General features: G+C 26.8%; 1 protein-coding gene across 4 annotated transcripts in view; it reads right to left on the bottom strand.

Annotated features, from left to right (window-relative positions):
* Positions 1-9,572: 9,572 nt before the first annotated feature.
* LOC107455394 (RAS p21 protein activator vap) overlaps positions 9,573-17,441 on the bottom strand; it is a 33,009-nt gene continuing 25,140 nt past the window's right edge. For all 4 annotated transcript variants that reach the window (XM_016072944.4, XM_016072945.4, XM_071178616.1 and 1 more), the window contains exons 19-24: positions 15,759-15,845; positions 14,604-14,671; positions 14,377-14,474; positions 13,653-13,730; positions 13,447-13,569; positions 9,573-11,108 (exon numbers count right to left, since the gene is read on the bottom strand). In XM_016072944.4, the coding sequence (XP_015928430.1) occupies positions 11,031-11,108; positions 13,447-13,569; positions 13,653-13,730; positions 14,377-14,474; positions 14,604-14,671; positions 15,759-15,845 (532 nt within the window). In that variant the 3' untranslated portion in view covers positions 9,573-11,030. The remainder of the gene's footprint in view (positions 11,109-13,446; positions 13,570-13,652; positions 13,731-14,376; positions 14,475-14,603; positions 14,672-15,758; positions 15,846-17,441) is intronic.

Raw genomic sequence — 17,441 nt, forward strand, 5'->3', positions numbered from 1 at the left:
TTCTTGGCTCTCATTAAATAATAATAAAAAAACCACTAGTTTGAGGCATTATAATTGTATGGTTAAAACTAAGCATTTTAAAACGTAAAATTAATTCTCCTGTTTTAAATATTTGATTGGCAAATGGAAAATTTGTACCCTGATTATATTTTTCAATACATATGTATACATATATTTTTGTCAATACAATGTAAAAAAAAAAATTAATAAAAATCTGAACTTATATAAAAACATTCGAAATAAGTGAGAAAGCACTGTTCTGTAAATTTCCACCACTAAGTGTACCAAATTAATTTATTAGTTTTTCAACATTTCTGGTTCTTTTTTTTTTAATAATGTTATTTTCATGTATGTTTATGACTACTGTTAATTTGTTTTTAGATATCTGTTAAAAAATCATTACTATACAACCCTCAATAAGCTAGTGGTTAAAGCTTGGAGCAAATATAATTGAATCACTGTACAGAAAAGGTTTCAGTCATGCTTATTACTTTTATACCCTTTTTAAAAAATTTCTGCTTTTCCTCACAGTACGAAAACTTCTAGAGTTCAACCTTTTATGAGGACTACAACAATACTCAATAATACTTTAGGTAAAGAAATCTAGTGACAGAAAAAAGGCAACAGTTAATTTTAACGAAAGTTACTAAGCTTTTTTTAAATTTAAAAAAAAAAGAAAAAAAAAAGGTTTTGTTAATTTTAAATTAATTCTAACTTTGGAACTAGATGAAGTACTTTAACAACTATATTCATGAGGGAGTACAGGTGTACAAAATTTGAAAATTTACTTAGTATGCAGATTTTCTTCTTATGGATAATGCTGAGATATCCACCATGTTGGTATTTTCATATGCTTTTGTAATATATTAAAATAACAGGGTGGCCACCCACCTGGAATTATCAGGGAATTTTTTTATACTGGAAAAAACCTGGAAATTTGGATAAAAACCTGGAAAAATCAGGGAATTTTAAAGAAAAGCTGGAAATTTTTCTTTGATAATTTTTTTAATTTCACAAATTTAAATTATTTGCTAATTTTCTTAATTTAAATTATTTCATCCATTATACCCACTTTTTTTTAACGGAAATGTATCGCCAAACAGTTGAAATATCATCAACTTAGCAATACTTTGCTTGCATCAAAATTTGCTCCATTATAGTTCTGTTAAACTAGAATGCCATATAAAATTCTTCCACGGTTGCTAAACAAATGTGGAAACTTTTGACCGCTATGGGAATTTAGGAAAATTTAGGTAAGATTCTGGTGGAAAAAGGGATTAGGATATTAGCTTCTGTTTTTAAATTCTGTCCTTGGGCTAAATCCATTTATGGCTCAAGTTTGTTCCGATGCTTTGGTGGTTATTTTTTTTCTCTATTTTGACAAAATGTTTTTGTATTTTTAACTTTATAAAATTCTCCAAAAATTAGTTGGTTATAATTTTATGATAATAGATTTTATATCGCACTCTTTTTCTGAAAGCTTTTCTACTCCTATTCAAAGAAATCTGTGAATTATTTTTTCTGAGCAAACCAACCAATCACACATTTTTTTACAATCACTAACAGCAATGTTTGTCGACAAATTTTTACAATTGTTGCATTAATGCTAATTTTTTCTATTTCATTTTAACCTCTTATAACATATTTTAATTTTAAACAAAAAAGGCTCCTTTGTTGGTCAATATATGATTTTTGATTCAAAATTTTGTGCCAAAACATTAAAAAATAAATAAAAAATCTTGAAAATTGTCAAAATAAATTATTTTTTTCAAGATGATATGTTAAAAAAATAACATTTTGAATAAAATATTTTATAATATAGACACTTTTCTTGTACACATCCTATACTTTATAAGAAAAAAGAAACAAAAACCTGGAAAAATCAGGGAAATCTGATTCGAGTGGCCACCCTGAATAATAACCCGTGATCAACAGCCATAATAGTTACAAAGTATTCCTGTACGATGCGACCGCCAGCTATAAATTTTTCGCCAAAAAGGTAACCCCTTACCAGTTTATATTTGAACATGGTATAAACAGTAATTACCTGCTTGCTGAATATTGCGACTGGCTTTTTTAAACAGTCGTTTTGTGTTGAATGATACAATACGGTAGGCCCCTTGTCAATACTATTAACATGATTTTTTTTTTCTTGCACTGATAGGAAAAGCTATAAATATGTGTTCACTTAACTTTCTCAATAGTTGTTGCATTTCAATTATAATAGTTTTTGAGGGTATTGTTTGCCTCAATAATGCTTTATTGAGGCAAACCCATCACTGAAAAGTTCTATGACAAATTATAGTTAAAAGAAACAGTGCAAAAATAAATTACACAATAGTTAAGTTCAAAACAGTTTTAATTACATAAACATGAAGTTATAAGTAGACTAGAAAATTAGTTTCATTTATGACTATTCAATAGGGTGGTCCTTATTCTTCAAATTTTGTTATTAGGCATAAACAAATAGTATTTATCGGTAACTCATTGCTATTTTGTTTTAAGAAATCTATATAAAAAAAAAATTGTACATGTATTCAAGAAAGAGACATAACTATATTGTTCCTTTGAAAATTTTTAAACTAAAAATAGTAATTAGCTACATTTTGCTAGCAATCAGAGCTTTTAACCTTGGTTAAAAGGTGAGGGTAACTTTTCGTCACTTCTTTTGGCAGTTGTATACAGTATAAATAGTAATTAAAATTGCTAGGTCTTTGCAAATCATATCATTCAAATCGTTAAGAATAATGTTGCAATTGCATCTTGTTTAGCACTGTTTACTTAATTGCACAGACATATTTTCTACTTCAAATATCTATTGTCTCTGAACTTCTACTTTTTTAATACAAAAAAAAAAAAGAGTTTAATAAATTGATTTTTGTTTGGAACAGAGAATTTTGGGTTATTCAAGAACAATATATATCTAATTCTGTTTCAATTTTAATTAATTAACAGATGTCGGAACGATGAAGCAATCTTTTCGAACTTATTGGGCATTTAGTAGGATTAGAGCCACCCTGCTTTTATGAATTGTATCACCATTTGTAGACTAAATAAATGGTTGTAAGGTTCAACAATAATTCATTAAAAATATGTCATAACAGTAGAAAATACTATTATACTGTATATCATTAAGGATAACAACTTCATAGAGTATGCGTGAAAATGTCAGTTTTAACCCATTCTGATGATTGTTTGAAAAGATAATGAACTTGCTTCAGCAAACTAATGAATTAGCAATGAAAATGACTTCATTGTTACACAGCTTATTCATTTGTACCTTTTTATTACTCATTTTTTTTCTTCCTTTTTGAATCATGTTAATATTAGCAATGGAATAGAGTTTATAAAAAATGATTAAGAACTTTGGACTTAGATAATTGATTAATTCTACTTTACTTTCATAACTGTTCAAAATAGTTATGTTTTATACTTAATAACTGAACCAAATATTTGTTTAAAAGCATTAAAAAAAAAAAGTTAACATTCTGCATAAGTTCTAGCCACGTAAGATCCAAGTTTTCAGACTGCGTCAGCCTTATCTCTACCATATAAATTTGCCTTAGTACAAATTAATATTTAGTATCTGAAATGCATTTAAATATTAATACGAAACACAAACTGTCTAGCTCTTATATAGCACAACATTTCATTTTCCGTCATAGTATACAAAATGCATCGATTAAACTGAAATATGTAGTTAAAATATTATTCTTGAGCTACCTTTAAACACTGTCATAGAATGAAGTTATTCTATGAAAAAGAGAGAAATATTAGGATGAAACTGAAGCAAATAACAATTTGCATACATTTTTTCAATTCTATTTTAAGAACCACCCTACTTACTATTAGCTAAGTGTTAACAAGTTAACACAAATTATTTTTAATCCAACAATTTTAAGTAAAATATTATTCTGTTATAATTCATATGTTAACTAATTCATTTTTATCAACAAATGATGTTTATCATAGAAGAATATTCAACACTATTTTACAATTGCATCAAAAATTAACCAAATTAAAAAAAAAAAAAAAAAACTGTTAAAGATTAACAAGCAAACATGATCAGTTGTGTATGAAATTCCATAATCAAAATAGGTGTTGATGTTTTAAAATATTTTTCTTCTTGCAAATTATTACATAATTCAGGGCTGGCCAACTCAGAGTGGGCTAATGCTATCTTTGAGCATACTATATCAGATCTTTGAGATAACTACTATTCTTTACTCTGCCACCATCAACTCATTTAAATGGCAGTACAGTACAAGAACCATTTAAAAATAAATAAACTGCATTACTCAACCTTCTGAAGTCATTAATGAATTTTTTCACTCAAATTTACTCTAAGTCTAATCAATTTTAAACGAATAATAAAAACTTAATTTTTCAACCAACAAAAATTTTTAAGAATGTGAGATAGTCCTGAATATATTTTAATAAATTAGTAGAGAGAAAGAGTTTATATATATAGACCAGTCGCTAAATAACCGACCCAATTCTGAATTTAGAACTATCAATGTTTAACTTTGAAGCCTTGCAATCTTGAACCAAACACAGATGACAAAAAAACTGGATTAAGTATTAGGGCAAACTAGCCTCTGCTTAGGACTTTTTGATGGAACTAACCTGTGTTTCGTGGAGAGGAAAAATACGAAAACCTTCCACGCTTAGCTCGAAGACAAGGGGATTCTGCCACTGAGTATATTTTATGTAGCATTGTGAGCTAGGAGCAGAATTCATATCAATCAGCTACTGCTGGGATTTAGACCTGAGTCACCTCAATGGGGTATAACACTCTTTCCCCCGAGCCATATGGTTCAGACTAGGAGTTTAAAATTAAGGGTGTAAAATATTACTCTGCATTAAAGCTTAAGAAAAGCAGGACATATTTTTTGGCATACATGGAAAAGGTCCAAAATGTATTATGAAATGCAGATGTAACAAAATAGTTTGAAAGAAGATTTTTTTTCTTTCTCACCTCTTGAATAAAGTTAATAAGCAAACACAAAATTGTAATACTTATCAAATATTACTGTTTCTTTTTAAATGCAAATATAAGATAGAAAAAAATTGTCCACTTGTTGGCCATCCCTGATATAATTGATACATTCAGTTCACTTAAGGGAAAAGCTTTAAGTAAAATGTCTGATCTGAAATACATCATCTACAGTAACAAATTTGTATGTCATACAATATATACAAATCTCAAATGCTCATATATTCTTATAAAGTCACTATAAATATTTAACATTTTAACTAAAAATGAAATTCAGAACATGAAGAATATTTATAAATGTGCAGTTACACTCTGAGAGTAAGCCACTTCATATAAATTATTAAGTAACAATTCTCAAGATCAAGAAAAAAGCACAGTTAAAAAATGCAACATAACATGATAAAATGCATAGATAGCTATTTGTTAAAACAATAACATTTGCAAATTTTGAAGAAATAAACATAGTAGAAAATAAAGTTTGCAAGAATATCTAATATATATATATATACTCTTAAGTCTGATAGTACAAATGAGTAGTTAGACAGTGATTTTATATATATATATTTAAATGTACATTAATATAAAAAAATTACTTTAAGTCTCTAAAACTGGGCAAACAAAATAAATTAGCAATGTTTGGCAAATAAAACAAGTATTTACAGGTGAAAATGAAAGAGCCCTGTACAAAAAAGATTTTAGATTCTCACGATGGTGCGCTTATTTTTTGAGCAGTTTTTTCATATAGAAAGAAAATGGCACTCACATGAAATACTTTAAATGATTAGGTACAAATGACATTTAAATTATCACAAAGTAAATCAAGATGTATCAGGCATAGAAAAATATATTACAACCCATTATTACAAAACACATGACAAGACAAAAGTCATAACTAAACAGAATACGATTCGTTGTTTTTGATGCATTGCACTGCAGTTCTTAACTTTCAAAAAATAAAGAGTGACAGTGAAAAAGGCATTGCGTTTAATGTAAACATTTTATTAAATAGTAAAATTATCTTTTGCATTTAATCTAAATTGTACTTGGTAAATATTACTAGCAAACACAAGAATTGTAGCTAGAAAGAGGAAAATTTCAGGATACAAAAATTAATTTTTGAAAAAAGTTATTCATAATGTTAATAAATTTAATGATAAAATTTTTTTTTTTACAATAACAAATGAAATTAATGTTTTAAAAGGCAAGTTAAATATTAAGGAATTAAATTGATTTTCACTGCTAAAATAATTTGCTAGATTCTCACTACAATATTTTATTGCAATTATTTTTTCATTACATAGCAGTCTAAATAAGCATTATTATTAAATTTTTAAAGGCATATTTAAAACAAGTCTGCATAGATCCTAAAGGCAGTGTTGTTACAGAGTTTTAAGGTGTTTTTAGTACAATTGTTACAACTCTGTAGTTTAATAACTTTTTATTGAATTTAGAGAAAGCTTTAAATAAACAAGTATTTTATGACATGATCTGTGAAGATATGTACTTCAAAATTTTATACTTAAAATTATTATTATTATAGTATTTGACTAATTACATACTGCTACTATTATCACAAATAAATTTAAAAAAAAAGCAGTTCAAAGCTTAGAAGTAAAAACAAGCATAAGTACTTCAATAAAAAAAAATAAAAAAACTGTAACTAGAAATCCAAAAGGAAAAAAAAAAAAAAAAAAAAACATTTCCAAGGCAAAAACATAATGCTTAAGAAAACAATTCTTACTTTTTTTTTTAATAAACCTTGAATTTTAATGTTTTTTTTTTGTGAACTATTTATTAATAAAATAATATTTGAAAAGTAATTTTGATTATCTATAACAGGAAAATTAATATGAAAACCTTTTTAAAAAAAATATAAATTAAGTTTTAGCTTACCTTGATGATAATCAAAAGAAAGTACTTGTATATTTTATGAAATGACTTCCAGAGTTTTTTTTTATACACTTTTCAGTTCAAAAATTATATTGATGCAAAATATAAAAAGAACTCATTAGGGGAAAAATGGAAATGTTACCTAATTAGTTTGAAAATTTATAATTGCCATGTCACTAAAATTATTGTATTTGATGGAATTTGATAGGCAATTTGTAACAAACAAAAATGTCATAGAAAGATTTTAAAAATTTATGTAATGTGATAAAATTTCTTAAAATTTTAGAAAGTTTTTGTTTCTTTTGGAGTACAAGCATACAATTTTTGATTAATTGTTATTTATAGGCAAAGAATCAGTAGATTTTAAATTAGAGTATTTCATTTCAAACGCAAATACATAGATTCAATATTTCACACTCATTAATTGCGTTTCTTTATGCAAGCAAATTGATAATTCTATACAAAGTTAAAAATTATTTGATTCTTTAAGCTACAGAGAGGAAAGGAGTATGAAATTTTGTTTTACTGTGCATTTATTTTGGCAATTGCATACTACTTAGCTAGACAAATTTTTATTTTTCATATATGTATCACAACAATTGCTGACTTGAACTGATAAACCTTTCACAAAAAACCTTAAGTTTAAATTCCACATTAAAAACACATACTTTAAACAAAGATATATAACACCGCACAATTAGGACAAAATATATTTTTTTAACTGCATGGTGCTTCAATGAAATTTAAAATACACAAAAATTTTTTTTAACCTAAAACATATTTTAAAAGCAGGAATAAAAGGGTAATGAACTAGGATTAATGTATGCTATGTTACACACAAAAACATTTAGTTTTTACCCAATATTAAGCTCATCAAATGAACAATGTAGTCAAAACAAAATAACAATGGAATATATTTAATAGCATTTGCAATTATTTGAAATTAGATATATTAGCAATTTTTATACAGCTTAAGAGACAATTTATGAGTTTTATCTATTTTACAATCTCAACATGCACATATTGGAATAAAATGCACAAGACACTTAATTTACATTGTTTGGTTATACTCTTAAGTCTTTTATGCTACATATTAATCAATTGTTTGTTAATTTTACACCTTATTTAATATAACAGAATTGTTTATAGAATTATTAATATTTTTAAATATTATTAAAATTAATGATTTTTTTAATATGGAAAATAATTAAAGAACATACAAAACAATTTAAATTTATAAGCATTCCTAATAAGGTTAAAAACAAACATTTTAAATTCATTGACTTAATATGCATCTAGATAGTTGCAAAATTGGTGAATCAATAAATCAATTAAGAAATTTAGAATTAATACATTTCTATTTTCTAAACATAACTGTGAGATATTTCATCAAAATAATAATATTAATGAAATATTTGATAGTTTAAAAAAAATAATAAATAAAACATCCAACTCCCATGATCAATTTTAATGATACTAGTAAAAAGAAGAATCTAAGTATTTACAAAATATCTATAATAAATAAATAAAAAATAAAAAAAAAGAAGGAAAACTTGTTTCACATATTTTCACTAACCCTGTAATAATGCATAGATTGTTAAACTCTGCCCAGATGAATCTGATACTCATCTAGTTCGCAAAAGAAATTAGCTCTATAAACCCTCAAAACTGCTTGTAAACGTACTGAATTACTTAAAGGAAATTTTAAAATTTTATGTACAGAAATTACAAAATTTGCCAGGTCTGAATAGGTAAAACCAATTTTAATACTTTATACTAAATAATTAAAAAAAATTTAATTATCAGGGAATATAAAATCCTTACATAAATTTTTAGAATCATTGAATAAAATGAAGTAAAACAGAGATATAGATACACATTGGGGATCACAAATTAATATTTAAGATAGGATAAATAAAAATGCAATTAATAACTTTTGAAGAAGGTAGATGAATATTGAAGCCTGTAACAATATCAGTTAAAACTTAAAGTCATTTCTAACGATGACCTTTGCCGTGTGCTTTGCCTTTTTTTCTTGGTCAATACAGCAGTTTTTTTAAAAAAATCTAGAGAATATGGAATAGATTTGCACACTATCTTTTTAGTGACTTTAAAGCGGCCTATAGTAGTACTAATTGGCAAATGCTATAGTGTACAACAAGGTTGTACGCTATTTGGTTGTTTTCTTTTCAATCTGCCTTAAAATGGTCTATCTGGGTTTCTAGTATTAAAACTGGAGGAACTATTTAAATTCTTGGCTATGCTGATGATATTGTCACTATTGCTTTAGCTAAAAATGCATTATAGAGATATATACTGTTATTAAAAGAACAACAGCAAAAATACGCAGAATTATTAAAGAAAACGAAACGAAATATATGTATTTGTATGTAAGACCTCTCAATTAATTTTAATTCCTTATAAATTGTATCTATCAATGACTTCAACTACTTTAAATCAAATGTGAACAGACATAACAATTTAGATACTAAGAATAAAAGGAGGCATTGTTGCAGCTAATTGTTGTTTTAATGGATTAAGAAATTTTCTACAATCAAAATGAGTTAAAATTAAAAAAAAAAAAAAAATCATGTTATATAAAATTATTAGACTTTTGCTCATATATGGTTTAGAAGCCTCGTTATGACAATTTACTATCTTTGATAGAAAAGTTATGAAAAGGATTTTGGGTGCAGCGAATAACAATGGTACATGAAGACACAGATACAATGAGCTGTATAGAGAGGAAAAAATTATCAATCTAAATAAACCACATCAAATTTGCTGATAACATCCGCTAAATGGACCTACCCTCCCTAACAGCCTTAGTTTCTCATTCTAAATTAGCTGGAACATGAACCAGAGGCAGACCCAGACTAAAGTGGGTTGACTACTTTATTGGAAAATTTGAGGCACTAAAAGTGAACAACTGGAACACCCTGGCGAGGAAGAGAGTAGAATGAAAAAAGATTCTGAAGAAAACCTTGGCCCACAAAGGATTGTGGAGTCTTCAAAGAAGAAGAATCAAACAGATTATGATGCTTTTATCTCCATTTTCTCAAATAGTGATTTCCTTGATTTCGATAATAACTTTTGTTTAAGAATAATTTGGGATCCCTAATGTGTATAAATATTTTTTTTTACTTTATTATTTTGAAGTATCTAAATATTAGATTAAAGATGGACAACAGAAAAACCTGTATCTTTTGAATTCACACACTAAAATTATATCTTAATTAAAGCATATTAAAAATATATATATTCTAAGCATTAAAAGTTTTTGAAATTAGAAATCACATATTTTTAGCAGTTTTTCAAGATCTTTTTCTCTTAACAATTAAATTCTTAACAAGTATAAAAGATCCACTCATGTGGTGACACGTCTGAGATTGTTTGAAAAGATTCCATTTAAAAACATTGATTTTCTTAAAAGATTTTGATTTACTACTAAAAATAGTTAATAAAATAATTAAATAACATTTAAGAGGAAAAAAAATCTTGCAACCCTCTGAACTTTACAAAAATAAAACATCAAAATATGAATATGTTTTTCAGTACAACACATCTTCCAACCTGAGTAATCACCTGGAATTTGGTGGGATAATGTAAAAGGTTTTATTACATTCAGATGACTAAACTGAAACCGGGCCATTTGAAAGTCAATAATACAAAAATGTGAATCTTTTCCGCACAGGGCTCAGTATTGGAAGTCAAAAATTTACATTTGCATTCACAACACAGCACCATGAGAAAGAGCTATTGCATTACTTACATACAGTCTTTTTTAATTACCAATGTAAGGAAGATGCAAGCTCTTTTTTTTTTTTTTTTTTTTTTTTTTTTTTTTTTTTTTTTTTTTTTTTTTTTTTTTTNTTTCTTTTCAACAACCAGTCTGAATCCTTTAGCAAGAGGCATTTGGAGAAGCTGGGCTTGATAGGAAATTAATCTTCACTTCTCTTCGAGCCAGATCCTGCTGGCATTTATTGGTCGTAATATGCCACATAATGAGAGAACTAAGCAATACTGAGAAAAGTTTATTTACTTTTTTCTTCCTTTGTTTCTCCCCTACAGAAATGTAGTCTAGACAGTTGTCCTTCAGATCTATTCAAATTCATATGGTGGAATTACTTCTGCAGCGATAATACTATCTCAGCATTTCAGTGTAGTGCTGTTTATGCTTGGAAAGCATATCTGTAACAGTGACCAATTTCTTGAGAATAGGCTGTAAATAAAATTGGAATAAATGAAATGCTACTAATTTGAAGAAAAAATTAATAAATGAAACTAGAACAAGCAAGAAAAAATTTTGGTCACACAAATGTTAGCAAATCTGACAGTAGTTTAACTACTCACTTAATTTTTATTCAATTAAAATGATAGGATTCAGATTCAAGATTCTTTTGTACCTTTTAAAAAAAGTAGTTCTAGAAAACAAAATTATTACATTCAATGCTTTTTAAACTATGCTAAATACTATACTGATATTTTATTAACTATTTAATTTTCCAATACCAAAATAAAAATTGAATTAAGAGCAACAGAATTTTTTTGGTCAGTAGTTAACTGTTTGATTCTTTTCATATGTTCATTTCAACATAGATCATTCAAATACAGTTTCATTAATATTTGTTATTAGCAGCTAAACAACTCCATTTTTTTAAGATAAACATATCTCATAAGTATTTAATAGAGTCCTTCTTGCTTCCCATCAATGAAGTGTTCGAAAACTGTCCTTATGTTACTGTATGTGAAGTTTAAATATTTTAATTAACACCAATTATTATTATTTAATATTTAAATATGCAAAAAAATTTGACTTCCTTTCTTTTTAATTTGTTAGACTGTATTAAAATAAGTTTAACATGAATGTTGACCATCATATTGTGGGTGGGAAAGGATAGAATAATGATGCAATAGAGATATTCAGAAGAAATCTAAGAGTAGTATAAAAAATAAATAAATCGGAAATTCTGGGATCCACAGAAAAATGAAAACTCAGTAGTTTAATAAAGTTATGTATGAAAGGGCAGGTTGGAGGTATGGGAAGAATATAACAGCTTGAATTGTAGAACTCATTCAGAGTAAAGTATAGATGGGTCCTGCATGAATAGTAAAATATGTAATTTACGAACTTTTAAATAAATATCACTAGTAATTAATGCTAGTAATTATTAAAGTAAAAAAGCTAGTAAAAAATGCTAGTAATTATTTAAAATAGTAAAACAGCGATCTTGGTAAAATTAAATTATGGTATGGATCATATTGAGCACATTTCCTAAATTAAATACAATTATGTGAAATAAATGATTCGTCAAAATTAGGTAACTAAAAATATATTTAATGTGTTATCTTTACTTGATGAATAAAATTTAACACGTAGAAAATAAATAAGTTTTAATTAAACCATTGTCACTAAATATATAATTTATTATTTAAAAAAACAATTCTTAAAATTTTTCTTCCTCATTAAAAACAATGAGCTAAGGACACTCATATGAACTAAACATCATGTTAACACAAAAAAAAAATCCTACAAAAATTGAAGCATAATTTCTTATAATGTTGAATTCTATATATTTGACATTAACATGCAATCGTCAAAAACGAACTACAACAGGATCAAAGATTGTTCATTCCTGCAATAGTCCAGGGCTGTATCATACTTCAAAGGAGAAATACAGTAGAGAACCAAGTATCTGGGATGCTTGGGACCATCGCTATCCCGGATATCTGAATTTCCCGGTTTTCTGGATCGACCAAAAAGTGTCGTTAATCGATGTTTTATCGAACCCGAAGTACAAGGAAAANAAACCATTGTCACTAAATATATAATTTATTATTTAAAAAAACAATTCTTAAAATTTTTCTTCCTCATTAAAAACAATGAGCTAAGAACACTCATATGAACTAAACATCATGTTAACACAAAAAAAAAAAAAAAAAAAAAAAAAAAAANAAAAAAAAAAAAAAAAAAAAAAAAAAAAAAAAAAATCCTACAAAAATTGAAGCATAATTTCTTATAATGTTGAATTCTGTATATTTGACATTAACATGCAATCGTCATAAACAAACTACAACAGGATCAAAGATTGTTCATTCCTGCAATAGTCCAAGGCTGTATCACACTTCAAAGGAATGAAATATCTTATTGTAATCACACTAGGTCAAATGGAGTGAAAAAAACAAAACAAAAAAACACTTGTACACGAGGGCAAATATAGATAACAGACATACCAAATAAGAAACCAATTCTAAATTGTGCTGCAACAGGGACATAAAATTGCGAATCAGTTTTTTAAGATGCAAATTGGTAAAAAAAGTAGTAGATTTTTTACAATTGATTGCAAAATAGTTGTTTTGCAGATATTTTGCAAAATTAGTTGCCCTAGAAAATAATCATTTAAGTCACTTTTGTAGTTGCCAATGGCAGCCCTGATAAATTCACTTAAAAAAAGGTACCTAGTGCGAATTTAATGCAACACAATTATATTCAGTTAAATAATACAAAATCTACATATTGTCTTCTCTCATACAGAAAGTTTCTTTATTTCTAGACATACCCGCTGTAAGCTTAAATTTTGTAACTCTTCCTTATGAGTTGCACAAATATGATGAAGAGTTGCTAATTCCCTAGATGGATCACCAGAAAATATTTCCTCGGGTTCAGGTCTTTCTGGAACATTCTTTAGAAAAAAAGAGAATATTTTAAAATAAATAACTAGTTGCATAACTAGTAGTTAGATAAGCATAATGGGGAAAATATTACCGATATATCATCAAGGAACTTTATCATTCTGTTCTTATTTTTTAGAATAAAAGGATTTATCACTTCCATCCAAGGCTCCTACAATAAATAGAATACATTTTTTAATAAATAATAAAAAAACAACAAATAGTAAAATTTTATTAATCTAGGCGCATATTATTTTTTTTTTTCAGCACTAATATACTTATTACTTAGAAACTATGAGGGCAATATATAAGATGGATCAGAGAGGAAAAATAAAATAAATGAAAAATTAATTACCGAAAAAAAAAGAAGTTCAAAAACACTATACAGTAGTAATTTTATTTTATCAATTTCTAAAAATTTTTTTTTTAAAGTTAAATTTTATAAAATAGTTTCAAGAAAACATTTTTTAAAACTTTCACTCTTAGCATACATAATATTGTCATTTTTACTAAAAAAAATATTAGTCATTTGTTTTTTTTTCTTTAGTTCAAATTGAATCAAGCAATATATAGTTTAGCAAATTAGATTCCCAAAGATTTCACAGTGAAATTTGAAAAACACACCCATCAGAATACGAATAAAAAATTTGTATGTTTCTATATTTTGCTTGGTTAAGGAGGATCACGCATAACTATATATATTTCATTTAGTAGAACATTTAGTCTCAGGTTCAGTAAAACTTACCATACTACCATTTAAATAAGTAAACTTGATGAAATTTCAACTCTCTCAGAAATAGGTACAAATGGCTACTTACTTTTACTACCTTGCCTCCAAATTCAACCAAATTTGCGAGATTTTGCAAGCATTTAGCAACTAATATTAAACTTCTAGCAGCTATTTCAGATGGAGTATCTAAACAAAGATTTAAAGGAATTAAGAAAAAATAGACATTAAATGCCTTTGAAAACTTCAAAAAAGCAATACAAATATGAATATAAGTTAAAAACAACAATTAAAAAAAATATTATATACTCTACATACCATTAATTAAGTTAAACTGGCGAGGATTGAGAATAGCTGGACACAGCAATCGAAGAAATATAAATCCACTGGAAATACAGAACAGGTACTCATATTTAATACATGAGGAAGAATTTTATAATTCAATTAACATAATATTGTTATTATGACAAATAAGTACGCTAGTGATCAGTGATTGAACACATCACTTAGTTGTGTAAATAACAGACCTATGTCAAAAGGTTATTACATAATATTATAAAAACCATTTAATATAAATTCATTACATAGAATTCAAAATAAATTATGCTTCTTTAGACAAAAAAATAACAGAATTTAAATTAAGAAAGATCTTTTAATCAAAAATTTATCTAAGACACTCTACAAAGCTCGTGAAACCATATTTTTCTCATTTACATCTTCTTCCCAAGATAGATAATTTATAGGAGACAAAATATTTTCCTTTTACTTTCCTTTTAATGCTCGAAATATGTAAAATGAATATATCTATTTAACCCATTCGTGACGAGTTTTTTTTACAACAGTATAATTTTGGTAGCATAAACTATGAGTAGGGCAGCATTATGTACGGTAGAGTCATCTATGTTCTGTGAAAGAAAATACCTTCAAAAATATTGGCAGGACAGATGGGAAAGTATCCCATTAGACAGAGAGGGCGTTTCTATCCCAAAGGACTTTTTTGAAATTCGCTTGGGACGTATGTGTCCCATTAGGTGCGAAAGGGTTAAGAAGCATTTATCAGATCCCCATTACGACTAAAAGCAATTAGCAAACAAGTTTCTATATGTAAGAAATTTCTTTACATTAAAATTTTGATAGAAAAATGTCCTTGTAAACCACTTTGCATGTTAAAGGATATTTTAATTGCAAACAAATTCAAGAAATTTTGTTACAAGTAACAATTAGTCATTGATAATCGATATTCAATTTCTTGAAAAAGAATATTAAATTTAAAACTAAATGATAATAAATAGCAGAAAAAATTAAAACAGAAGAACTTTAGTTGTATTATGTCACATTAATAAGATCTACAGTAACATGTTTTTATTATCTTGTTTCATTGCTATTATAAATCAATAACTTCAATAACTAACTATGAATGAAAAAAAAATATGTATAAATTTTCAAAATTAAATAATAAATGCATTACTATACCTCACAACTCTAGTTTTCACCAAAGGATCATTAGGCCATTTTGCCATCACACTTTTTTGGAGACAGCTACAAATGTAACGCAAGGTCCTAAAAATATTCATAACATTAGCAAAATTACCAGAACCATACATTTTAAGTATAAGGTAAGGCAGGGACAATAAAACTTATTGATCTCTTTTACAATGAAATGAAACATGAGATTAAAAGAAAAAATTTTACTACCGAATTTCATAATTCAAGAAGCTGAAATTACTGGTCAATTTTAGTGAACGTATATTTCCACTCTTCCAGGCTAATTAAAAAAGTTTCTAGTAATTTCTAATTACCGTAAAAACTTTGAGCTTATTGCAATGAGATCAGCTATCCGTTACCTGTTTAAATTCTCACCAAGGAGATGACTAAAAACAGATTTAATTAATTTGACTTCTCAGATTAAAATTATTAGTTCTGATTGGTTATATAATACTATTATATTGCTGATAAAATTTATACTCTTAACAAGATCCTGGTCACCTTTTGCATTTTTAATAAATTTTTTTTTGATACATTTGAAAGGGGTCAGATTTCTAAATTTGCTTAAGACGTGTATATTTTCATATTTCCCCAGTATTGTTAATTGCCTATTTTTTTCTACAAAATTTTTTTACAAAAGCACACAAATTTTATTTTTTTCTCTTTTGTAATTTTTAAGATATTATATCATATAAAAAGTTAGCACACAATACTTTTAAAAATACAATTTCTCAGCTGATACATGTCACAAATTGAAATATTTTTTAAAAATAAATTATTAATTTTCTTCTTCTTTTAAGTATATGTTTAATATATATATATATTAGTATTCATACTTCTAAATTCCTTAGCACATTTTAAGCATGTATTTGTAATTTCAAAACATGTTAGGAGAACTCTAGTGATATTTCTTAAATATCAATCTTTACAATACAAAAAAAAATGGCTATTTTTCGTCATTCATTGAGAAATCTAAAATGTTGACTCCCAAATATTGAACATAATCTAAAATAAATATTCAATAGCCTTTAAAGCATTACTGATTTCTATAAACATACATTACTGATTTGATACTCATTTTTATTGATTTTTTAAGGAGAGAGTGGGATTTAAAGAAAACCTATAACATAGATTCTCAACCTTTTTTACGTTGCGGCCCACCTAAGGATTAGAAAAAATCTCAACGCCCCCCTTTGTAAAAATCCAGTTATTTAGAGCATGGGGGGGGGGATGTGCGCTGAATTAAAAGAGGCAACATTTTTAAGGCAAGTAATTGCAATCTATTTGTTATAATCAAAATAATTATGGAAATGAAAAAAATACACCTGAGAAATCTATGCATAATAAGAGTCATTTATTCTCAATAAGATAGTTAAAAAACTTATTCTAAAAAGGAGTATCAATGAAACAATCAAGTAACTATGTCAGTGGGATGATTGTGCTTGGTTCAGGGCCAGTCACTTAATGTTCGGTTCAATATTTTCAATGAGGTGAAGACGCAAGTCCCCTCTTTGCACAATTTTGAGTCAATTGTTTGTGACTAGATACGTCACATCACTGAATCTTCGCTCCATAAGGTAGAAGGAAGGGAAGGCTATTAAATGCTACCTTGAAGCCAAAATTCCGTTAATTCTGTAAAATTTCAAAGCTTCATTAGTTGAAAGTTCTCCC

This window comes from Parasteatoda tepidariorum, chromosome 3, assembly GCF_043381705.1.
Source record: "Parasteatoda tepidariorum isolate YZ-2023 chromosome 3, CAS_Ptep_4.0, whole genome shotgun sequence".
In the NCBI taxonomy this organism is placed as follows: domain Eukaryota; kingdom Metazoa; phylum Arthropoda; class Arachnida; order Araneae; family Theridiidae; genus Parasteatoda; species Parasteatoda tepidariorum.